Source organism: the organism of the source record quoted next, unplaced genomic scaffold (genome assembly GCF_019419815.1).
Source record: "Pyrus x bretschneideri cultivar Hongxiangsu unplaced genomic scaffold, Pyrus_bretschneideri_v1 Contig15, whole genome shotgun sequence".
NCBI classification, from domain to species: Eukaryota; Viridiplantae; Streptophyta; class Magnoliopsida; order Rosales; family Rosaceae; genus Pyrus; species Pyrus x bretschneideri.
In genome coordinates this window covers 2,843,906-2,869,464 of record NW_025999446.1, presented here as the reverse complement: position 1 = coordinate 2,869,464, position 25,559 = coordinate 2,843,906, and the positions used below count along the sequence as shown (strand labels likewise).

Below are 25,559 nucleotides of genomic sequence, written 5' to 3'. Positions count from 1 at the left end.
TCGAACAAACAAAAATTAGATACCAAATGTGGTTTGGCTTACAAGTTAATTAGAAGTCTACTGATTATTACGAGCAAAGCTTTAGATTCACAAAAATGACACATTTGCTCATATACACTCTAATATAAGTGGTCTCACATACAATGGAACGACCCACCTCTATTAAACAGCATGTCAAAAAATGCATCTCAGTTTTATGTATACAAATAGTAATGACTGGATTATTATTCCTCCAAAATAGTAGAATTTCAAATAAAATTGCCAATTTGTTCAAGTTACCTCATCACCATCTTCAAAACAATTGATTATGTGAAATGTGCAATTGGGTTCAACTTTAAACCAGCGGATTGAATCTACATTGCCGTAGCGTGGCATCACACCGATTCGTGCATATTCTTCATGATTGTACTCTAATAATCTGCATATCAAAACCAGCACATCAAGCAATATATATAAAACATGGCATGCATGTTTTCATGGGGATATAATCAGAAGGTGTAGAGCGGAACTATGAAGGATGCATCACTTACGGGCCTCCGTTAACGAGTCTGTTTATGTCAAAAGTTAGAGGAAAATCCATGAGTACATTATACCTGCAAGCAAAGTATGCATGATTTTGAGTTAATTAAGTGGCAAAAGTTTTCTTAGAGATTAACCAAAAATTATTAGTGCTTGCTTGAATACCTCTCTGTGATCCCTAATTCATGGAAAAAGCTGCTCCTGCTGAGTTTGAGATCTACTTTGTGAATTAGCTCCTTTCCATCAGCTGAGCAAGGGGTAAGTATGTGACACATCAAATTTTCTAATGTCTACTTTGTTATTTTGAAGTCCTAGATTATTTCTAAATGATATTTATGAAATGTGCAATGCTAAATGTACACACGTATTCACAATTTTTAATGAGTGAGTCTTACATACAATGATAGATCTATGCCTGTTAGAGAGTGTAAGGAAGACAATACCTGAAATTATTCCAATTTCCATATATGGTTTTACTGCGTCAAATCCGTGAATGACCAGCTCCTCTGAGCCTGGAGCTCTCTGGAACATTGAAAAGAAAACAAGGGAGAACCAAGTATGTGACGATACGTACCAATAATTAGTATATAATTTAAAGTGAAAATTAAGGGCTATATAGAGCACTAAATTTATATGTTTCTTCCTTTTAATCCTTAACAAAAATTAAAATTCTATTAAGATCTTGTGTTGGATTATATATCGTTATAGTCCTTTGATTATATTTCTACATCTTCATAAATATTGAACTTCATATTTGTTTGTTTATAAATTCTAAATTGGTGCAAGTGGCCCTCTACCACAGTGGTGGAGAGGAGTGTTACCATTGCATCACAGTATGGGTTCGAACTATGTTTGCTTTCTAATCTAACATCTAATCTAACAAATCTATTTAAAAAAAAAATCTTAATTGTTTTATTCTGCTGCACAATTTTTGGCATTGATTATTGGTTGACTTTCTCAAACAATAAACATACCTTCCAAAAAAAAAAAAATAGCAGTAATACATCAAAAAATTAAAAAATGTATAAATTCAAAATATTCAATATCATCATCCAAAACATGGAGAAAATAAAAATACCAAAATTAAATATTGTACATACTTAAATGCACTTAAATCATAGTACCTAGCCTAATGCACCTAAATTATAGTGCCTGAGAACTCGAGGGCCCATTTTCAGTGGCTCACCTTGAGCCCTTAAAATCTCAGGGTCGGCCCTGGTAAGAATGATTTTATGCGGAATGTATGACTCATGCTCCTTTAGGTTCTTTAAATTTCGTGGGTGGCGTAGCTACTGAGATCAGTGCAGTAAAAAATTTGCATAAATCGATTCATACCTTAGTTAGAGGTTTCAAAACTCCAAAACCACCTTCTATCGATAAAATAAAATATGCGTGATGGTAGGGGTTAATTATTGAGTGTGATTTTATTAACAAATTTTAGTTTTATTGTTACTTCCATCTTGTGTTGGATATATGTCAACAATCTGTGATATAATTATATATGCTAATAAATAATAAATGCGAATAGAAAAATTAACAGAGTATGAACAAAACAAAAATATAAAACAAACAACTTGAAGATCGAGGCTTGCGTACCGCAATGTCCTTGAAACAGAAATTTTGTCCCTACTCAGTGCTTATAATTCTATGGACGTCTGCTTCATCAGGATTCAACAATCAAGTTAGAATTCCAGCATCGGAAAACTTAACTTCTGGCGAATTTCTGTGTGGTTCTCTCAGTAAGAAGGTTTAGGAATGTAGAAGAAGAATTTGATATTTTCTGTGTTCTAAATGTCATGCAGATGAATGTATATATAGTGGGATTATGCTCGTTTGCAACAGGTATGAGAATGAGATGTGACTGTTGGAAGACATCTCATTAGAGGGGTGCTATGCTCTCTGCGTTTTTTTTATTTCAGATTTCATCTGAAAAGATGAGTCTGTTCAAATAAAAATAATTTAATTAAATTCGAAATTAATTAAAGAATTTAATTTTCAAGGCCCATCTTTTGATAATTAATTATAGGGAAATGTTATTAGCACTCCAAAAATCTCATTTGGCACTCCAAACTTTCTATAATTAGAAAGAGAAAAATACACTTAGGAGAAGTGTAGAATGAGATTTTTGGAGTGCTAATAACAATTCTCTTAATTATATATTAATTATTAATTAATTAGTACACCCCAACCCCAAGGGTGAGCCCAATTTTATTCTCCAAAGTCTATCACTAAAATCACTTTCTATAAGGGATAAAGCCTTATAAAGTGACGAAACCTTTTGAGAATGGCCAATGTGGGACAATGAAATTTCTACTCAAAATTTCCAACATCTTGTTTTTGATGGTATATGCAATAGAAAAAAGATAACTCATGCTTAAAGTTTAAATTAGATGTAGAAAGAGGTTATTATAGGTTCAATAAAATTGCACATGAGCTATAATGATGATGTCTATGATTGTTAACAGAAAAAAAAAGAAAAAAAAAAAAAAAAATTCCGTTTTCAATACAAACATCCATAAAAGGGTATATAATTGGAAGAATAAAATAGAAACCAACAAATATATAAATATATATAATATTATATATATATATATATATGTATGTATGTATGTATATATATGTAGATATACCTTAGAGTGGCTGGTAAAAGGTCTGTTCCAAGCTCCAGAGAAATCCCAGTTGCCTAAAGTTTCTAATGTAATGATGTCAATCTCTTGAGGTATGTGATTTTCTGCTACGGAGTAGAACTTCCCCGAATGCTCGAAAACATTGGTGTTGCTATAATACTTGTTCACTTTGCCAAATCTCAACTGGAACAAGCATCACGAACTAATAAGAGGAAACTTATAATTATCGGGGTTATATATATGTACTTTAAATTGATAGATGTGAAAAACCCTAATAATTTATATGAAAGAGATACATGAAGGTACTGGTTCCGAAATAAACTACGTTAATAAGTTAACGTGCCTACCAAATTGAGGAGGTAACCGGCCAAAATAGCAGGCGAGTCCCCGCCTATGGCGGAAAGAAAAGACGGCTTGTTTCGCTGTTTTTCAAGCTTGAACGTTTCCGTTTCAACGTGTCTGTTGTTGTACCGGACAGTCCAGCCTCCATCACTGACGTCGCCGTCCCTACTGAAATATAAAGCATGTAGCATACCTTCTCCTTCAACCCATATGTGACTTGACCTTCCAAACACAGATCTTGTCGATTTAAATCCTCCAAATAGAGGGTTTGGCCCTACATAATATGTATAACTTGAAAAATTGACCCAAAAACAATTATAAATTGAAAATATAACGCCATACATCCACATGCACAAAATAATTCAAACAATTGAGTGGTCACCAATTAGTTCCGAATCCCAGTTGTTTTTAGTGCTGAAGTTGTAGGGAGCATCTAGTAATATAATTCCTTTCTGATTTGTAAATCATATTGTTAGCAAAGTTTTTCTTCTAGCGAAAATACAATTTTGACCAATATTGTGTTGAACTGATAATTAACACAATAAAGTATGAGAATTGTTATTAGCACTTCAAAAATTTCATTCTACACTCCAAACTTTCTATATTTGGAAAGAAAAATACACTTGTAAGGAGTGTAGAATGAAATTTTTGGAGTGTCAATAACACTTCCCTAAAGTATAATTCCAAATAAAGAAACATTACAAAAAAAACTCCTATTTGAAAACTTAGTTTTTATTTCTCCAAATGAAAACTTAGATGGATAGTTTTCATTTCTCCAAATGAAAACTTAGTTGGATTAGTATAAATATAATACCAAACTTAACTAGTCAGCCGAGTTCATTCGTTAGACTTTGTTTGAGAAGTTCATGAGTTCAAATCTCATAAACACCGTGATAAAAAAATCTTCCAAACTTAGCTTTATGTGCATGTATATTAACCTTAGTCCTACTCTTCTAAGGTCCTTATTTTGAGGATATGTGAGGACTAAATGCATATTAGCCAAAAGATTATATTAGTTTTTATCCAATGGCTTCAAATATTTAACAACTTAATTAATAAAGCAAAATAAAAAAATGGGTTTTTAATGAATCATGGATTTTAAGTTGGTTTTGCCTTATTAAGTTGTGAAATATTTTAAGCATTTGAACCTAAGCTAATATAATCTTGTGGTCAATATGCATTTAGTCCTCACAAGTTCTCAAAATAAGAACCTTAAGAGAGCAGGACAGGTATTAACCTTCGCTACATTGTGTACACATAATTAAATGTATAAAACCAGAAAAAATTAAAATCTAAGCAAGCGTTAAATATTAAGTTGACGTACGGCAGAATTTTGTTATAGGTTAATGTTTTTCTTGAGAACAGGACTGGTACTGACCATTTCTTATGTAGACACCCTCTGGAAAATCATCTGGGATTTTCCCTCTGATGCTGCTGGTGACAGCAACTACTCCTCCCAACTCTTCAACCGGCCTGAAGTTGCTCTACATTAATCAACAAAGAAAGTTACAAACTAATTAAATTGAAATTTTGGACAGCATTAATTTGTGAGAAACTAGTTATTGTAGTGCCTGAAAGTGAGTAAGCTACCTGAGATGGAAGATACTCTTGATCGACGAATTCGAACATTGAATCTACCAAGAAGTCCAACACTTTGTCAGAAGTAATCTTGAAAGTTTTGGAGATCTCTATTTGCATGGGAATGACTTGTTCCATTTTTCCCATCATAAATGGCTGAATCTTGTTCTACATATAGTTGATCAAGTCGGGTATAAGAACCGTTTACTGAAAATTATACCCTTGAAATTTAATTTTCTTTCACTAGCTAAACCCCCATGATAAATTGTTCTAACAAAAACTCAAGGACTAAGCTATAACTAAAGCAATATTCATAATTAAGCTTGACTTAACAAAAACTCAATTACTAGGCTACAACTAAAGCAATATCCATAATTAGGTTTGACTTTGCAGCCTTTTTTTATATGAAATCTTAATCATATGTTTTTCACAAATTTAATTCAGTTCCAATAACACGCATATGAAACAAAATTCTCATTTGTTAAATATTACTGAGTTTACAATATGAAATATGAAAAAAAAAAAAATTTGGATGTCTAAAGGACCCCTAATATCAAAATGTGTCTGAGGTTCTAATATGCGCTAGATGCCTAGGCATCTTGGCAGGGAGGCAGGTAGGGTCATGCGCCTATACGTCTAGGCATGGGCTTATGCAGTTTTTTCTTTAATTTTAATCAAATTTATAATATAACATATAAATAAATGTCTACTTATGCTTAAAAATTACATAATTATATTGGAGTTTATAAATTGCAATATGACATATACATTATAAAGCATTAGAACATGAAAACTTGGGAAACAAGCATATTATGAGTGCTTTCCCAAGTATTCAACAAGTCTTTATAGTTTATTTTAAAAATAATATGCAAAATGAAAATTATCTACTTTCTGTCTAACTAAGAGTCGATAGCTAAGCGGGTGATTGCGGGGTCCAGGCTGGCTAGTGGGTTCCTAGGCAATCCAAGGATCATTTCTTAATTTTCAATTGCCAAGGAATTAATTGGGATGATGGCCAACTGACTAGCACCTAGGCAGGACCTAGGTGGCATTAGGCGGAAATTTTTAGAAGTGAATGTGCCTAATATATGTAATAATACATGCAAACTAATTTACCTATAAAATAGAAGAATGTTGTTTGACTGCACACACCATATAATAATAACAAAACGTACTAATATATGTAATAATACATGTGAAATAATGAGTGCTTTTAAACCCTACGTAGCAGTCAACACAACTATTTTTGTAACAGCCACGATTGAGTGGATTTGATTGTATGACTGGCGAAATAAGAAGGGGGGAGGAGGGAAGAGAAAACGGGGTGACCTGCCACTAACAAGTAATCACCTCCCATCATCCTCAGTGACATCGATATGCAAAAGTGAATATTGATAAGGCTTGAATTTGAGGCAGGTGTGAGGGGTTTGGGTGTCAATTGGGGCTGGATTCGACAAGATGCACTCAAGCTTAAGAAAGACAGCATCAAAGCACCAGCTCATGATTTTCCCTAAAATGCTTCCATCTTTCCAACACCAAGAAGCTCACAACCTCATTGAAAGTCATTGGTGGGTTGTTTTGAATCCAATGTTTCAGAGAACCAAAAACCTGCATAGAAATGACAAACCACCAACTAGACCACAACAGCCGGACCCCGACCCACCACCCAATCCAAAGTTTCATTGTAAGTCATGTGTTGGTGTGGCTAGAGTATAATGAAGGTGCGGCGTGTGAATAAGGATGGAGATCAAGGTTTTTTTTTTTTTTTTTTGTGTTTTTGTTTAAATATATTAAAGGGTATTTTAGGAATAATAGTGGGTGGGAAAATAAGATAATGGGGGTGGGTCTAGTAGCATTCAAAATAATTTACTTAAAATATAGGTACACTAATCTTTTCATAAAAAAAAAAAAGGTACATTGATATTCGAAAAATAAAACAAAGCATACTAGATACATATTTTAAAGAATACAAAAACATGGTTTTTTTTTTTTTATTAAATCAATAGGGTACATTAATCTGAAATTTTATTGTTGAATAAAAAACGTTTTGAATTTCCATTCCTACATCAATTAAAATTTCAAAGCCATTACACACATTACAAGCAAATAAACAAGTTTTCCATTTTAATTTTGATATCAACATAAAATGCTATAATGACTTAACTGAGAGGAATTCGGGGAATCCGAAAAATATTAAATATTATACACAATCTAGATTAGTTAATTCGCTTAGGTGGAGCCTAATAATCGGGTTTTGGTTATAAAAATTTATTATTGTGGGTTTTATGTAAATAAAAATTGAATTTAAAGGGGTAAAATCATATTTTTAGTATAAATAGCAAGACACCTCTAATAACAAAACATGCCTAATTTAAGTAAATACGTGCAAAATAATTTATCTGCAAAATAAACAAATGTTTTTAGTTAATTAATTATGGGAACTGTTATTAGCATTCCAAAAATCTCATTCTACATTCCTCACAAGTGTATTTTTCTTTCTAATTATAGAAAGTTTATTGCCAAATGAGATTTTTGGAGTCTAAATAACAATTTTCTTGATTAAAAACTAAGTAATTACCTACATTTTGCATAAAAATAATAATAAGAAAATGTTCCTAATACATATATACATGCAAAATAATTTACCTACAATGGTTGTCAACAAATAAAAGAAATGTAATAGCTGATCCTAAAAAATACTTTGTTTAAATTTTGGGTTCTATTTGGATATTTAAAATGACATGAGTTTTTGTGAAGGAAATAAGTGTTGTAAGGGTTTCTCTAAAGAACCCAAATGTTTATAAGACACACACACATATGCACTTGAACAATTGAACGAGATCAAGTACACTAGTCACCATGAAAGCTGAGGAGAGGGTGCTCTTCAAGTGATAAAGATTTTCAGAGGCAGAAGGCTTCTTCTTAAGTGAAGAGCAGTTCAGTTGAAATGGAATACATGAAGCCATATCTCACTTTCTGCGTCCTTATCTCTAAGAGCTACGGCTTACAACTATATACATACATACATATATAATATATCGAATAGATTCCATAGTGTCTTTGGTTTGGTCCAATTAGCAAATACATACAAAAGCAAAAAAGTACATACATAGCAAACAACCTTGAAATCTTAAATTCACGTGATACACAACGTCTGAGCCTCAAGACAAAATAAATTAATTATCGTAAGGATAAGTATGAAGAAAGTATCTTATTGGACATTAATCTCTGTCATAGCATTGGATTAATTAATTGTTTAAGTAAAAAAAAAACGTGAAGATTCGTTTGAGCTTAAAAGTATCTTTCCGTGTCTAATGCTTCTCGATTAGTGGTTGAAAGCTTTGGAGTGTGCTGTGGAATTAAATAAGACCACTGGCCAACAAGGGTGGGCTTTCTTCACACAAATATTATGAGGGACCTTTAACGGTTTTCCAAATTTTTTTCTCAACAATAAACAACGTAATAGCTTATTTAATGAAGATGACCATAACATTAATAAACAGAATAAAAAGTTTAATATGATAAGAAAAAAAACTGCAAGTGGCCCTTTACTACAGTGGTGGAACGGTGTTGAGCCTTTGCATGATAGCGTGGGTTCGAACCTCGTCGGTAACTAATCTAATATCTAATCTAACAAAATCTATTATTTGTCAAAAACATAAAAAATTAAACAAGAAAAAAAAAAAACTAAAAAACTTTGATGCAAGGACCCACTAGACCTGACATTTGTGTCATACCTGATATCTTAATAGGTCGTGTCGTGTAACACCTTTTAAAATGAACAGGTAATATAAACCGATCCATTACCTATTAAAAAAATATATTTAAAATCAACAAATAATGAAATGAAAAACATAATAGTAAATTATTATTTACATACTCTATTGTCACATAAATATTACTTCAAAAACACTTTTGTCTTTCAAGTATTAGGTCATCTCCAACAGAAAGGGTCCAAAGGGCCATGTTTATCGCTATAGCCTTGCAAGAAATTATTTTTTCATGAACAATGCCATGCCATACCATCTCCAACCAAGGAGGCCAAAGGGCTATCAGTTAAAACATAGCCCGTTTGACAAAAAACTCATCTCCAACCGAATGGGGCTATTTTTTAGCCCTCTCAATAATTTATTATTTTAATTGAATTAAACTGTCATATTAAAATAAGGTTTTCGAATATATTTTGAGTGTCACTTGTCGCTAAATGAATAAGCTTCCGAATTTCTTATCTTTATATAATGAAAAGGATGTGAAACATTGGTGAAGAAATGATATAAAATGAGAAATATAGTATGGAATGGTGAAAAGGAGGTGAGAAATGGTGTACAAATGACTTAGGTATTTATTTTTTTAAATTTCATCTAAAAAAAAAATTCAAATCCAACAATAACCTGACGTCAGCTAGCATGGGTTTGGGCTAGTGCAAACGGGATGGCTGGTTGGCCTGGTGGATGAATTATGGCCCAGTGGGGCCCACAACCCTTTGGCCTAGCCTTCGATTGGAGACGGCTTTCATGTTAAAATGGGTTATATTTTGTCCTATGGCCTTTTGGCCGCGTCAGTTGGAGATGGCCTTACCTACCCCAAAATAAGAGCCTAATGAAAAATAAAGGGAGTTATGTTTCAAGATTGTAGAACCTTGCACATTTTTTGACAATAAAACCCTTCAATTTTCATCAACTACCAAAGAAAATGGCATTGGAATTTGGCTTGATATATTGTCTTCAAGTGTCAGATCATGTTTTCGGTAACGCTTTTCACATTAACACTCTCTTACACAAAAACTAAGAGGATAAAACATTTATTTTTCATGTGTTTTTAATCTCACTTTTAAGATGATAGAACATTTATGAGTGAATGTATGAGAAAGAATGAAAAACTTTGTTAGGTCATTGACTCTAAAATTAAAGGTCTGTCTTTTTGTCTTGTGCAGTATAGAACTTTACTAACACGTAAAGGAAATGAATTTAATCCACGGAACATCCACTAATCGTTTTCGCGAGAATTGTGAATCTTGAGCTTTGAAAAAGAAATCAGTAGCCCCTTTTTTTCTGTTAACTTATTTAGCCTCCAAGGGGGGTCATAATCCCATCTATTTAGTACCACGGAGAAAGAGAGTGATGTAGAACGAGTAACCAGAAATTAGGATTTTGAGCTAGATGACATAAAAGAGATAGGCCTAAGAGAATTTAGATGAATCAGAAAGAGAAGAAAAGAAGATACGTAGGGAGAAAAACCTGCATCATGAAGGCACACACACAGAGAAAGTATAAACTTGCAAAACAAAAGTTCAACAAATGTCAAAATGGAGCTCCAACATACCTATTAAAACTGTTAAAATTCTAATGTAACATAAATGTAAACCCTTTAAGGATGCAGCACTATTATCATTGACAACTTGCCGTAGAAACTGACTTAGTTACCAGGGACATAAAGTCAATTTACATACGTGAAGAAATACAAGAAAAGGGAGCCTACATTACTCAATTGACACAATTTCAAACAAAATCAGCATTTAGTACAGGTATTCAACACTATATGTACTTGATCGTGCCTACCAGGGTAACGTACGTTCAATTACTTATTTTTCCTTCCTTAAAATTAGCATAACTATTCATCTTATCGGTTGGAGAAACTACATATATAAATGGTCTACACAACTTAGAAATCGGCAGATGCTTTTCCAAGCACAGGCTTAAAAAGCGAAAGCAGAGGTGCACTACTTATAGTCTTTGTTGCACACTTACTCCTGTAGCAAATGTCTCTGCAAGGATTGATGTTCTTAAAATCGTCCATGTCGAACATCATGTTCCTAACGAATATGTCATTTCAGATGAACAAAGACCGATATTGGCAGCTAACCAGTCTAGTGTCACCTCCTTGAAGCAAGGCAGATCCTTTGGTTCGAAGGATAAGCTTCCCAAAAAAAAGAAGAGCAACGGCACATGAAGAGACATCAGCAGTGTTGGTCTTTCTGTCGCTGCCTCATCCGTTCCACAACTTGACATTGTCTTAGATCACGGAAGTATCTTGGACGCAAGACCTAAGAATACCGATTCCGAGAACTTTAAGATCTATGTCAACTACACTTGTTTGGAAGACATGTGGAAACGAGATCATCGTTGATGATGTATTTGCTTATGCGGTGGCCACCGAAATAGTAAAAAGCGATGACATTAGACCACAATCTGTTGAAGCATAACTCTAATCCGACTAGCCAAAATGGGAAAAGGCAATCCATGTTCAACTTGATTCATTAGCAAAACGTTGCATGTTCAGACCAGTCGTTCCAACACCCTTAGACGTAAAACCCATAGCCTTCAAATTGGTATCCGTTAGGAATCTTAATGAGAATAATGAGGTTGTAAGGTATAAGGCCTGCCTCGTGGCGTAAGGTTTCTCACAACGTCCTAGGATTGATTATGAGAAGACGTATTTTCTCATAATACATGTTATTAAATGTCGTTACTTAATCAGTTTAGTAGTTTCCAAAAAACCGAGTATATAACCTATGGACGTGGTCTCTATATATCTATATAGGGATCTAGATACTGAGATTTATATGAAAGTCCGAGTAGGACTAGTAATACCAGAATCAGTGCATATGCTCGACCATGGAACACATTTTCAATTAGGTTGAAGTGTTCGCTATATGGTTTGAAACAATATGGACAAATTTGGTACAACCGCCTAAGTGAGTACTTGATTGGAATAAGATATGTAAACAACGAAACTGTGCCCATGCGTGTTCATTAAGACCACCAATTCTGATTTTGCGATAATTGCAATATATGTCGATGACATGAACCTTATTGGAACTCGAGAAGAGATACCAATGATTGTTATGCACTTGAAGATGGAATTTGAGATGAAGAATGTAGGTTGGACCTATTGTACCAATCTGCATATTGAGCACGGTGACAACAAGATCTTAGTCCTCCAACAAACTACACTCATAAAGTGTTACGTCAATTTAACTTCCTAGAAGCAAAGTCATCTAGTAATATGATGGTCATTCAATCTTTGAATCCTAAGAAACACCATTTTTGTCCTAAGGAAGATGAAAAAGAGATTCTGGGATTAAAAAAATCCTTATCTTAGTGTGACTGGAGTGTTCTTATGTTGGAGTTATGCCCTAAAAATTATTGGATATTATGTAAGAACTCCAAATTAAATAATTACTATTGGTAATTTTATTCATTCATATGTTTGTCTTTATATTGTAGTGATAATATGTTATGAATGAGTCCATGGGATTTAATTAAAATACACTAAGAGGGATCTCGAGCAATTTTTTGAAAAATTCAACTTCGGTAAACTAATAGTGACTATTCCGTTAAATTTAATTGAAAGTTAAGGGAATATACCTTAAAATAGTCCTTCCAAATTCTGAAGTGGATTCGGGTCAGATCCAGATGGATTCAGGTTGAGTCGATCTGGTTCGAGGTTGTTGGTTTGAATAGATTTCGCCAGATTTTTGGGAAAAATTTCAAACGCTCCGTTTTTTTCAAATTCAATTTCAATTGTTTCTAAATTCCATATTTGAGCAAATTAGGAGGAACTGAGGTTTATTACATAATTATAATTAGCGTAATGATTAAAGTAGTAATTTCTTATATAGAAGATGATCACCAAAAGAGTATTGCGGGCATAATAGGTTGGGCGGCTACGACCCTGTGACATATATAAATATATATATATATATATATATATATATATATATTTATGGTTTTCTTGCTAACTGCTTTTATATACCATGATGAGTTAGCCATGTTTAGCTTACAGTTAGATTTTCATACACTTTACATTTATTATATTTATTGTGAGCATAAACTCGTGGCCTGACATCTTTATATTATATATGCTCATTATTACATGATTGCATTGGTGCCTTTTATTGTACTAGTCCGAGTGCAAGATGAGCTCACGTGTAGTTCACATTCATTTTGGATACAGAGTAGGTGCCAACTTGTTCCCCCTTAGGAAGTGGTACAAATCCCTTTAGGGTGTTGACATACATGTATGTGAGGGGACTAGCACAACTTCACGTGGTGTAGTACTAGAATGTGAACATTTACACCTAGCCTATTCACATTATTACTTTCTACATGACTTGTGTGCCTTCATTAAGTAATGAGCATGGATTTTTCTATGATAGTGATTTGAGATATTTCATAGTAGCACCCTATATCCTTTAACTCATTTGTGTTGCAGGGTTCCCTATTATCTATTATTATATTATTACTTTAAGAAACTATATACTTGTTTTACATCGAGGGTTACATGTTTTCGATAAGGTTTTCAGAAAACTTTATTTTATAGGCCCACTCAGTCTTTTTTTTTGGGTCCCTTTTAGGACATAGAAATTGAGCTTGTGGGACTATGAGGATTCAGTGGAAGTAGCTGACAGTACTATGGTCAAAGTGGATTATCTCTGTAAGAATAATCATCCTTTATGGTCCTATGCTATGCTTTGAACTTCATATTTTGTAATAAGGGTTTCCAGCCAATCACATTGTGCACTCTACTTTATTCAATCAAAGTTTAAATTTATTCACACTTTTGCACGTCAAGCAGAATTAATGGCTTCGTTACTCTCTAGGTGTTAGCTAGCACATCATGATTCGGATGGACACGTGGACATACTGGGTTGAGATGTGTCAGTTTGGTATGGAAGCAATGTTGTAAATGAATTTAGAGCAGGAAGACTTGTATTTCATAGTCACTTAGTTCTTAAAGTTCCTAGCTGATAGGAGCATATTCATGCGACTTAAAAGGCTTGTTCTCGTGCATTTACGTTATGTTTCTCTAGTTATTTTAGTCCTTTATGCTTCTTTTGTGTGTTTTCAGGTTCTAAGGGCAAGGTATGCAAAAGGATGCCTTTTGGAGCAAAATCGGACTTGGATTGGATAGCTTATATTTGGAGCAAAAGGAATGGACGAAATTAAAGACCAAACTATCATAACCACCTATCATTACTTATCATCACTTAACATATCATTCATTTATCACTTAACATATCATTCATTTATCACTTAGCATATCATTCATTTATCAATTATCAAACCATTCACTTATCACTCACCACATATCATTCATTTATTACTTAACATATCATTCATTTATCATATCATTCATTTATCACCACATATCATTCATTTATCACTTATCATAACCATACACTTATCACTTATCATACTCATAATCATCTACACATTTCAACCATTTAAAACATTCCACATGCTTTCACAACTTAATTCACATGCACATTCATCCACCTTTCTCCAAAGAACATCTCACATGCATTTCCACCTTCCTACTTCATCATTTCACCACCTTCTCCATCTTTATTCCACATGCATTTATCATAATTCACCCTAGCTACCACCATTCACACACACATGCACTTATTCTTTCATCATCGAACCACCAATTCAACACATGCATTCACACACCCTTTAATCATCCCCCCTTTAAGTTATGATTTTATTTCCTAACCCTACATGCATTATTTATTAACTCTTCATCATGCATCCACATTCATTCCAACACAAAACACACACATGCACTTATTCTTTCATCATTGCACCACCAATTCACCCACATGCATTTCCAACCATTCACACCCCTTTAATCATTCTCCTAGCTATCATTCGCATGCTCTCCCATCCATTCTCTCCCTATATAAACCACACACACTTCATTCATTTGCATCATTCAATTCATCCCACACTTCCATTTCATTCAATTCCATCTCTCCATTCTCACACCACAAATAAACACTTCCCCTTAGAATCCAAAAACCATCTTCCATTTCCATCACTCCCCACTCCATTCCACACTTCCATCCCCCCAACCAACTATCCCTAGACCTTATGCTACAATAAAGAGGAAGATAAGAGGGCCTAAACGTTCATACAATTCAAGTTTGAGTTGTTGGAATGTTTAGGTGTTTCTTTGATTTCAAAGTTTAAATTCAATTCTCTTTGTTTTGTACGTATGAGGAATGGAAGAGAAGAGTGCCTAAACGTTCATACAATTCAAGTTTGAGTTGTTGGAATGTTTAGGTGTTTCTTTGATTTCAAGGTTATGAAGAACTAAACCCCCTTTAGCTAGGGGGTGATTCGAAACTATGTTTATATTTCCAATATGAATTGATTAACTTTCGTTGGAATTTCATAAGTTGTGGATTCAATTTGTTTAACTGTTTGATTGATAACTTATTTATGTATGTTTATTAAGAATGCGCGCTTAATTTTCATGCATGAATTTGACGCTAGAATATAAGTGAATTTCACCTAATCGTTATGAACTTATATTCACAAGTAGTGGAGGTTGCTTATAAACAATCGCGTTAAACAAATTCTTGGCATAAGTTTCATGCAATCATAGTAACGAATGCCTCGTCAACACTTATAGTTTTCATGATGCTTAATGATTCTTGCTTGTATCTCTATTATGCAATTCATGTAGGGAACTTGTGAGGAATGCTTTGGGTTGTCGAATGATGTCATCCAATTCAATAACATTAGGAAAACTTGACGGTTAATTTAAGCGGACCTAATTAACCCGGGGTGTTGAGTTTCATAATTTATCGAAAGACCAACTGAGAATCAATTTTGTATGCAAGTATAACATGTGTGGAGATGAACCCCTTGGCTATTCCATCATCTATATTTTCATCTCATTCATATTTACGTTTTGCCTTTAATTACAATTTGTCCATTTAATTTAATCTCGTCCAAACACAATCCCCCCTTTACTTTATTGTCAAATTAGTTAGAAATCAATTTAGTTTGTGTTTTTAAAGAATTTTGAGTCTTTTGGTTTGTCTTAATGTTTTAACGTTTAGTTTCACATTCTTTGAGTCTAGTTTAGTGTTTTATATTGTTTTTACGTTTTTGAGTCAAAATCCAAGTGATTAACAAGCCCTCCTAATCCCCGGTCTAGAACGATCCCTCACTTATCCATTCTACTACAATTGTCAAACGAGGGTTTAATTTGAGTGTCAAGTAATTCTCACATCAAATTTTGGCGCCGTTGCCGGGGATTAGCAACTTTGCTAATCTCTTGGATTCTTTTATTTTCGTTTGTGTGTATATATTTTTAGTTTTATTTTGTTGATTTTAGAAGCACAACATGGCACTTGATAATGCTTATCTTTTGTCACAGCTCATGGAAAGGTCCCAAATGCAAAACGTTGATATAGTTGATCTTCAATCAAGGAATAACGTGTTTTCCAATACTTACAATTCGGATTGGAGTGATCATTCAACTTCTATGTGGTGGGAACCTCAAAATGTTCAACAAGAAAGATATTGGGAGCCACCTCATATTCAATATGCCCAACCAAACTCAAATTCGTCAATAGATTATAATCAAATTCTTAATGAATTAAACTCTTTGGTGCAGGGTTCACAAAATCAAGCTAAGGAGACTCACCAAGAAACATATTGGCAACCATATGAGGATTCATATGCACCACCACAGCCTTCCCCTCAATCTTCACATCCAAATTCAGGTATATCAAATTATTATAAGGAAGTTATTCAACAACTGAATTCTGTGGAGCAGGGCAGGGAAGCTCAACCATTTCAACAAGACGCATTTTGGCGACCAATTGAGGATTTCTATCAAGCAAAAAAGTTGGCTGAGTGGAACAGTCAATTTAGGCAGAATGCAGAATGCATGGAACAAATTCAAGAACAAATGGTTGAAGATGAGCCCATGGATAAATTGCTACTGCTCGAAGAGGAGGAGGATGCACAAGGCACGGCAAGGGAAGAACAACCCTTGCCGCAACCTCCCAATATTCCTACACCACCCCATTCAAGTAAGGTTGTTCCAAATTTAATTATTTCTAACTTTGTTCCCCCAAATGCACCCTTCCCTGGCAGGTTCATGCAATCCATGAAAGATGAGGGGAAGAAAGACATCTTGGACACCTTTCCAACAATTCACGAGGAAAAAGTGGTTGAGGAGCATCTTGAATTCATCAAGGAGGAAATTGGAGTGGATCACACAGCCACAACCTTCAGAATGTCCAATCTGAATGAAAACATCCCTTGTGCATTTGTTGAATGTGCTGCGACTTTAGAGCCAATATTGCAGCCCATAGGTAAGCCATCAACTCAAATTCCAATTCCCACTTCAATTAATCGTGTGTTACATTCTTCATTACAGGCACCTACTCAAATCCAATTTGGTGAAAGAGTTTACATGGATCTTAGGACAGATCTCTATTCCACTCCATACAAAGATCCAATTCTTGAATGTGTTGAGAAGCATTTCGTGGAGGATGTACTTAAGTTCTTATTGGAGCATGTAGGTAAGCCACCAACTCAAAATCCAAAGTCGTTTTTGACTAATATGTTGTTGATGTCAATGATTAGGGCACCCACTCTTGAAATTCAACCATTGCCGGAACATTTCAAGTATCATCATCCATTCAATGATCAACTCCATGCCGTGGGTTCCATTAAGGCATGATTGTGTTCTTCGTCCGGCTGCAAGACGTTAAAGAAAGCGCTACTTGGGAGGCAACCCAATACAGTGAATAAAACAAAGCTTTTTCATTAATTTTCGAGAAATTACAAATGTATCTAACAAATGGAGCTTCACAAAGGTTGTTTTTGTTTTTGTTTGCGTGAAGACCCACCACGAGGCAAAACTCTAGAAGCGGAAGTCATCGAAGCAGGAGGCATCGAAGTAGGAGGCATCGGAGCAAGAGGCATCGGAGCAAGAGGCATCGGAGCGAGAGGCATAGGAGCAGGAGGCATCGGATATAGAGCATTCCAGGCCCCAATACTTGGCGGAACGCTGGATGACCCAGGAAAAAGGTGCCCCTGGAAGAAAGACGCAAGCCGTTGACGGTCACTTTGCATCCGACCTTGAGATTCTTGCATCTCATCAAGCTTCCTCTTCATGCCCGACGAATAGTTATTGGCAAGTACATGCAAAGTTCTATTCTCGTACTTAAGTTGTTTGATCTCTTGTTTCAGGTTCTCCACCTCCGCCATCAAAGATTCAACCTGACGGGAGCGAGCAAGGAGGCGTTGGCCCATGTTGGACACAGAGCCTGCGCACTGAACGCTGAGAGCCAGGGACTCTTGAACGGCCAACTCATCGGACCGTCCTGAAAGCAGCTGACTATCTCTGGGAGTGAGGAGGTTCCGAGCTACTATCGTAGCTGTTGTGGCGTCCTGCATCACGGAGTCTTCACCTGTAAGAGGACCGTTAGAAGATAAGAAAGAAGGGCGCCATACGTTACCTTGACGCGGCACGCCCGTATCACTGCGGAGACTCAATTCTAAGCTAAGGTTCGATGGGTTTGCCATTTTTCAAAAGTGTTCAAAGAGAAGGGGTGGACGGAGTAAATTTTCAAAAGGGCCGGAGACGAGTATCAAGAATGGGAAATCTTCAGAGTGTGTAAGTTGGCAGTGATCGATAGCTTTATAAAAAGCCAAGGCAACGCGTCCACCGATTCAAAAAGCCGGAATTTGAGGCGTAAAGTTCGGCGACGCTCCCTCGGCTTTTTCAGAAAACGCGTTCGACACGTGGAGGCCACCATCACAACTACATGTCTTTAGCCGACAAGCGCAAAGTTCGGCGACGCTTTCTCTGCTTTTCAGAAAGCGCCTGCTCAGAAATCGAAGAGGCGTCTTCAAAGATCGAAGAGTCGTCACTATTTCAAAAAGCTGGATTTGCGGGATCAAAACGTTTGTCGACAAGGGTAAAAGAACAGTACCACCACTTGCTATTGGGAAATCCCTATATTTGTCGACTTTCATCTTTTATGACAAGGCAAACTTGAAGAAAATGCCCGACTCTTCCTCACCTCTGAGGGCGCACTCCCAGCAAAGCCTTTCGAAACACTCAATTCTTTCTTCTTCCCCAAAGATGATACCAGATGCCTGGAGTACAGATGACCCAGGAGGAAGCAGCACAACAAATACATGTGCTGATTCATTCACCGCTTCTTCAAAAGCAAAGGTATCTCATATCATCAAGGTCAAAAGCAAAGGTATCTCATATCATGCTCTTTCCCTGTCTTTTCCTTTGTCTTTGTTATTACTTGCATGGCAAAGTGAAAGAAGCAATTAGCCGGCACTTGGAGTCTATCTAGACTCTATTCCCTGGTTGCTTACCTAGCTTTGCTGAGCTATCCTCTAACCCTCTTCAATACGAATTGGAGAGATTGAACAAAGAAACAGATAAGAGAATGAAGCTTAAACCTTCGGGGGAGACCAAAAGAAGCCTGCTGCCCAGTTCAAGAGTAGCACAAAGGAAAATCAACGATGGAGCAGCGCAGTTCAAGAGTAAGCCTGTGGAATCACAAAGATCCAAGCCTCAATGCAATTACCAAGGAGAAGATGGAATTTACACTCTATAACCAGATTTGCGTCTCTAAACTCTTCTCTTTGTTAGATACATTCTGCTATGTTTAGTATGTTTAGTTGCTGTTTATGTGTTTACGTTCGTTTGGTGTGCTTTTAAGCTTAAAACATTGAGGACAATGTTTGATTTAAGTGTGGGAGGGTAACTAAGTATATTTGATGCAAATTCGTTGGATTTTATCACCTATCACTTCACATGTTGTTTCTCACTGTTTTAAACTGTTTTAGTGTGTTTTGACTTAAAAATTCGAAAATCCCATAAAAATTTGAAAAATTGTTTTGAAAAACCCAAAAAGAGTTGTTTTAAAGTTGTTTTTGTGTGTGTGTTTATGTCTTAGGATACCTTCCAACACAATGATAAGGATTTGGTTTGTAAGTGCATGACTGTTAAAAAGAGTTATAAACATAGAGAAAAAGTTGATTTACTCTTGGTATATGCTTGGTTATGGTTATAATGTATGACTTCACATGCAATCATAAAAGAAAAATTCGTTTTTGTAACATGCTTGAAGGAAGGAACTCAAACAAACGCTACAACCCTGAAAGACTTGAGCCTATAACGTTCTTTAGAGAGTATAATCTGTGATTTCTTGTTTTCTAAAGTCGTTGCATGATCTCATTATTCTTTGCTTGGTTACTACTTAGAAGGCGTTTCATCATATAGTTCCAAATGCTAGAACTCATGCCCATTTCATTCAAAGCATGTTATTAATTTGCATAACACATATTCAAGAAGAAGTTGCGTAGTGACCACCACCATAGCCAAATAGCCTTACTTCCCATATTTCGTATTTGTTGTAAGTTTTAACCCCGTTGAGTTTTGTTTAGCCTGTATTCTTTGTTTACCCACATTTTCCTCACCTAGCCTAGTTTAGGACAATCCACACCCTTGTTCTTAAAAGATAGTGAGCATGACTTAAACGAATTCCTTTTTACATTATGCAAGAAAATGAGTGTGGGGGAAGGAATGCTTGTTCTTAAGTATGTTTTGAGACAGTAAAGAAAAGAAAAACAGAAAAGAAAAGAAAGAAAGAAAGAAAAAAAAAAAAAAAAAAAGAGCTTGAAAAAAATGAAAGAATGAGTGATTGAAGAAAGGGTCCAAAAAGTGAATATGGCCCTAAGTTTTGTGTGACTTTCCCTTGGGTGTTCAAAGTTGGCTTCTGCGTTCTTAAGGGAATTCTAAGTGCCTGATTCAATACTTTGCTCACTATTGCTTTAAGAATGTTTGTTTATCCTTCACCTTTCATTGTTAGCCAATACCCAAGCCCCGTTACAACCCTTGACTTCTATCTTGATGTGTTGTGCATTTCAATTGTGGAGTTTGAACTTGGTATGAGCATATGGTGTCACTGGTTCTCGCGTCTAAGTAGTAGCATTCCATTCATGAGATCATATCTAAACATGCTTATTAACTCCAGAAATTGCGTTCCTTGTGATACATATATGTGAGTGTTCGTTTTCATATTTACATCAATCTTCTCACATATACTTAGTGTAGGGTGTGTAGTTAGAAAATCTGAGTGAAAATTGAGTGCATATCTTGTAAGGAATTGAGCAAATTCTCTAAGGCATGTTACTACATTCAAAACATGGTTTTAAATGCTTAATTGTGAACTAGTATGTGGTGACTATGATTAAGAATGTACTTAAGTGTGAAGATGACTAAAATCTGTGGGAATGATGATTTTTAACATGTCATGTGCATTGGAAATCCCTAAGACAGTTGTTGGAAGGTTTAGGTTGTGTTTTACTTGTTTTGTTTCGTTTCGTTTTGTTTTGTTTTTCTTTCTGTTTTGCTCGAGGACTAGCAAAAGATAAGTGTGGGGGTATTTGATAGGAGCATATTCATGCGACTTAAAAGGCTTGTTCTCGTGCATTTACGTTATGTTTCTCTAGTTATTTTAGTCCTTTATGCTTCTTTTGTGTGTTTTCAGGTTCTAAGGGCAAGGTATGCAAAAGGATGCCTTTTGGAGCATTTTGGAGCAAAATCGGACTTGGATTGGATAGCTTATATTTGGAGCAAAAGGAATGGACGAAATTAAAGACCAAACTATCATAACCACCTATCATTACTTATCATCACTTAACATATCATTCATTTATCACTTAACATATCATTCATTTATCACTTAGCATATCATTCATTTATCAATTATCAAACCATTCACTTATCACTCACCACATATCATTCATTTATTACTTAACATATCATTCATTTATCATATCATTCATTTATCACCACATATCATTCATTTATCACTTATCATAACCATACACTTATCACTTATCATACTCATAATCATCTACACATTTCAACCATTTAAAACATTCCACATGCTTTCACAACTTAATTCACATGCACATTCATCCACCTTTCTCCAAAGAACATCTCACATGCATTTCCACCTTCCTACTTCATCATTTCACCACCTTCTCCATCTTTATTCCACATGCATTTATCATAATTCACCCTAGCTACCACCATTCACACACACATGCACTTATTCTTTCATCATCGAACCACCAATTCAACACATGCATTCACACACCCTTTAATCATCCCCCCTTTAAGTTATGATTTTATTTCCTAACCCTACATGCATTATTTATTAACTCTTCATCATGCATCCACATTCATTCCAACACAAAACACACACATGCACTTATTCTTTCATCATTGCACCACCAATTCACCCACATGCATTTCCAACCATTCACACCCCTTTAATCATTCTCCTAGCTATCATTCGCATGCTCTCCCATCCATTCTCTCCCTATATAAACCACACACACTTCATTCATTTGCATCATTCAATTCATCCCACACTTCCATTTCATTCAATTCCATCTCTCCATTCTCACACCACAAATAAACACTTCCCCTTAGAATCCAAAAACCATCTTCCATTTCCATCACTCCCCACTCCATTCCACACTTCCATCCCCCCAACCAACTATCCCTAGACCTTATGCTACAATAAAGAGGAAGATAAGAGGGCCTAAACGTTCATACAATTCAAGTTTGAGTTGTTGGAATGTTTAGGTGTTTCTTTGATTTCAAAGTTTAAATTCAATTCTCTTTGTTTTGTACGTATGAGGAATGGAAGAGAAGAGTGCCTAAACGTTCATACAATTCAAGTTTGAGTTGTTGGAATGTTTAGGTGTTTCTTTGATTTCAAGGTTATGAAGAACTAAACCCCCTTTAGCTAGGGGGTGATTCGAAACTATTTTTATATTTCCAATATGAATTGATTAACTTTCGTTGGAATTTCATAAGTTGTGGATTCAATTTGTTTAACTGTTTGATTGATAACTTATTTATGTATGTTTATTAAGAATGCGCGCTTAATTTTCATGCATGAATTTGACGCTAGAATATAAGTGAATTTCACCTAATCGTTATGAACTTATATTCACAAGTAGTGGAGGTTGCTTATAAACAATCGCGTTAAACAAATTCTTGGCATAAGTTTCATGCAATCATAGTAACGAATGCCTCGTCAACACTTATAGTTTTCATGATGCTTAATGATTCTTGCTTGTATCTCTATTATGCAATTCATGTAGGGAACTTGTGAGGAATGCTTTGGGTTGTCGAATGATGTCATCCAATTCAATAACATTAGGAAAACTTGACGGTTAATTTAAGCGGACCTAATTAACCCGGGGTGTTGAGTTTCATAATTTATCGAAAGACCAACTGAGAATCAATTTTGTATGCAAGTATAACATGTGTGGAGATGAACCCCTTGGCTATTCCATCATCCATATTTTCATCTCATTCATATTTACGTTTTGCCTTTAATTACAATTTGTCCATTTAATTTAATCTCGTCCAAACACAATCCCCCCTTTACTTTATTGTCAAATTAGTTAGAAATCAATTTAGTTTGTGTTTTTAAAGAATTTTGAGTCTTTTGGTTTGTCTTAATGTTTTAACGTTTAGTTTCACATTCTTTGAGTCTAGTTTAGTGTTTTATATTGTTTTTACGTTTTTGAGTCAAAATCCAAGTGATTAACAAGCCCTCCTAATCCCCGGTCTAGAACGATCCCTCACTTATCCATTCTACTACAATTGTCAAACGAGGGTTTAATTTGAGTGTCAAGTAATTCTCACATCACTAGCCATTTGGAAATCTACTGGACATTAATTATCCGAAAAGTCGGTGTATTCCGCATCAAGGTTAGCATAGGCTTGTGCTATGCGTGTTGGAAGAGCTATTTCGGTATGGGATACCGAACCGAAACTAGTATCCCAAATCCCAAATCAAAATTTTTCTGGATGGAAATTTGAAGGCCAATATCAAACCAAAATTTTGGGAATCCCAAAATATTTTCAGTATTTCGGGATAAATCAGGATCAAATTTTTATTTTGGGCTTTTGGGTTATTGGTTTGAAACTTAACATATTGGGCTTTTGGGCTAAATTTAGCCTTTTAGATTGAAATTGTCAGCCCAATTTCATAAATACTAATCTGTCATACATAAAATATGTCATATGTGTGTTTGTGCAAACTATTTTGAGCCACCAATGCAATCTATTTTGAGCCTTTTACTTCATACATACCAATCTGTGCAGTCACAGAGCCCTAATTGAAATATGAAATTATGAATTGTTCTTCAAATATATTCTACCATCAAACTATTTAAATTCAACATTCCACATGCATGCAACAAAAATAAATTAAGTAACAAACCCAAAAGCAAAAAAAATTAGTTACAAGCCAAAGTTTCAAAATAAATTAAGTTACAAACCAAAAGCAAAAAGAAAAGCTTAAAGTTCATGAAGATTGTTGGCGCTTTCGGCCCCTTGATCTTGTTGATGGTTGTGGTCGCTCCCTTACCATGCTTATTGTTGTTGATTGCTGACCCCTTCCCCTTCTTGTTGGTGCTCTTCATAAAAAGGAAACAATTAAAGAGAATTCATATCTATTCATAAAGATAATTCATATTTATTCATATCTAACTAATGTCCATACGACATAAACAACACAAACATGTAATTGTAAAATGAAACACGTGCTATATCCTTGCAAGAAGCACAAATTTCTCAACAATGAAGATAGAGTACTAACCTTAAAAAGCCTCAATTCAAACCGAGGACCTATCTCCTTAAGCTCAATTCAAGGCCAACTTCACTTTATACAAAGACCTCCTAGTGTCAATTGGAGCAAACCGAATACACTAGTCAACTACATCGGGTAACGGAATGGTACAATTGGTGCTATAAATCTCAGGTTGAAGAAAACCTATTAAAATATTCAAGACAAATAAGCAGAGAAAAATTGAAGAAAACCTATTAAAGCATTAAAGACAAATTCGAAAGTTGAAAAGTATATATAAATAAGCAAAAAATTGTGGAGAAAACATGACTTAAAATCTACACCTTTATAATTCCTATTGTTGCTGCTGCATTCCATTGTGTGATGAAGTTTCTGAGTTTTGGAAATGAAGAGTAACCTACAAATGGACAAAACAATGACACATACGTGATTAAATCTCTCAAATCTGTGTAAATTAAAGCACATAATTCAACCACGGTGCTCCTAAAGAGAGGACCACACAAACTTTAAAATCATACTGATAATATACAACTTAATTGTGACTTCTCCGTGGAATGGAAGTAAACAAAAATGGAGAAACACAACACATTTGAGAGGAGCAGTGCATTACAAAATGCAGGTTTGTCCGCACAACATATATAACTGTCGGGAACCTACGGTCAACAAAGTTATTCACATCTCTACATTTACTTCAGTTTAACATCAAAAAATTCCAGAACAACCAGAAATTATAGTTGCCAATTGAAAATTTTAAAAGTCTTTAAGATGTGTGGTGAAAGAAGGCTCCACAGTCAGAGATGATAGTAATAGTATGGTGTGGTGGTGGGCCGGTGATTGACCGGAGTTGAGCTTCAAATTCGAGATAGAGAGGAGAGTGCTTCGTGGCTGAGGGCTTGGTGAATTGAAAATTATGAATGAACAATGGAGAGAGAATACTGGAGAACCCTAACAATGAATGGATGGCACAGATCAATTTGAATCAATCCAATGGTTAAAATTAACTCTAACTATAATTAAAAAAAATATATATATAT

The 25,559-nt window shown here is 35.1% G+C and overlaps 1 protein-coding gene across 1 annotated transcript in view; it reads right to left on the bottom strand.

Annotated features, from left to right (window-relative positions):
- The window catches only part of LOC103942488 (carotenoid 9,10(9',10')-cleavage dioxygenase-like), a 28,109-nt gene that overhangs the window by 1,028 nt on the left and 1,522 nt on the right, over positions 1 to 25,559 (bottom strand). Inside the window, exons 3-11 of the mRNA XM_018646301.2 lie at positions 6,561 to 6,674; positions 5,079 to 5,234; positions 4,867 to 4,972; positions 3,494 to 3,762; positions 3,150 to 3,329; positions 963 to 1,041; positions 685 to 766; positions 531 to 593; positions 280 to 418 (exon numbers count right to left, since the gene is read on the bottom strand). Coding sequence (XP_018501817.2) covers positions 280 to 418; positions 531 to 593; positions 685 to 766; positions 963 to 1,041; positions 3,150 to 3,329; positions 3,494 to 3,762; positions 4,867 to 4,972; positions 5,079 to 5,234; positions 6,561 to 6,674 — 1,188 coding nt within the window. The remainder of the gene's footprint in view (positions 1 to 279; positions 419 to 530; positions 594 to 684; positions 767 to 962; positions 1,042 to 3,149; positions 3,330 to 3,493; positions 3,763 to 4,866; positions 4,973 to 5,078; positions 5,235 to 6,560; positions 6,675 to 25,559) is intronic.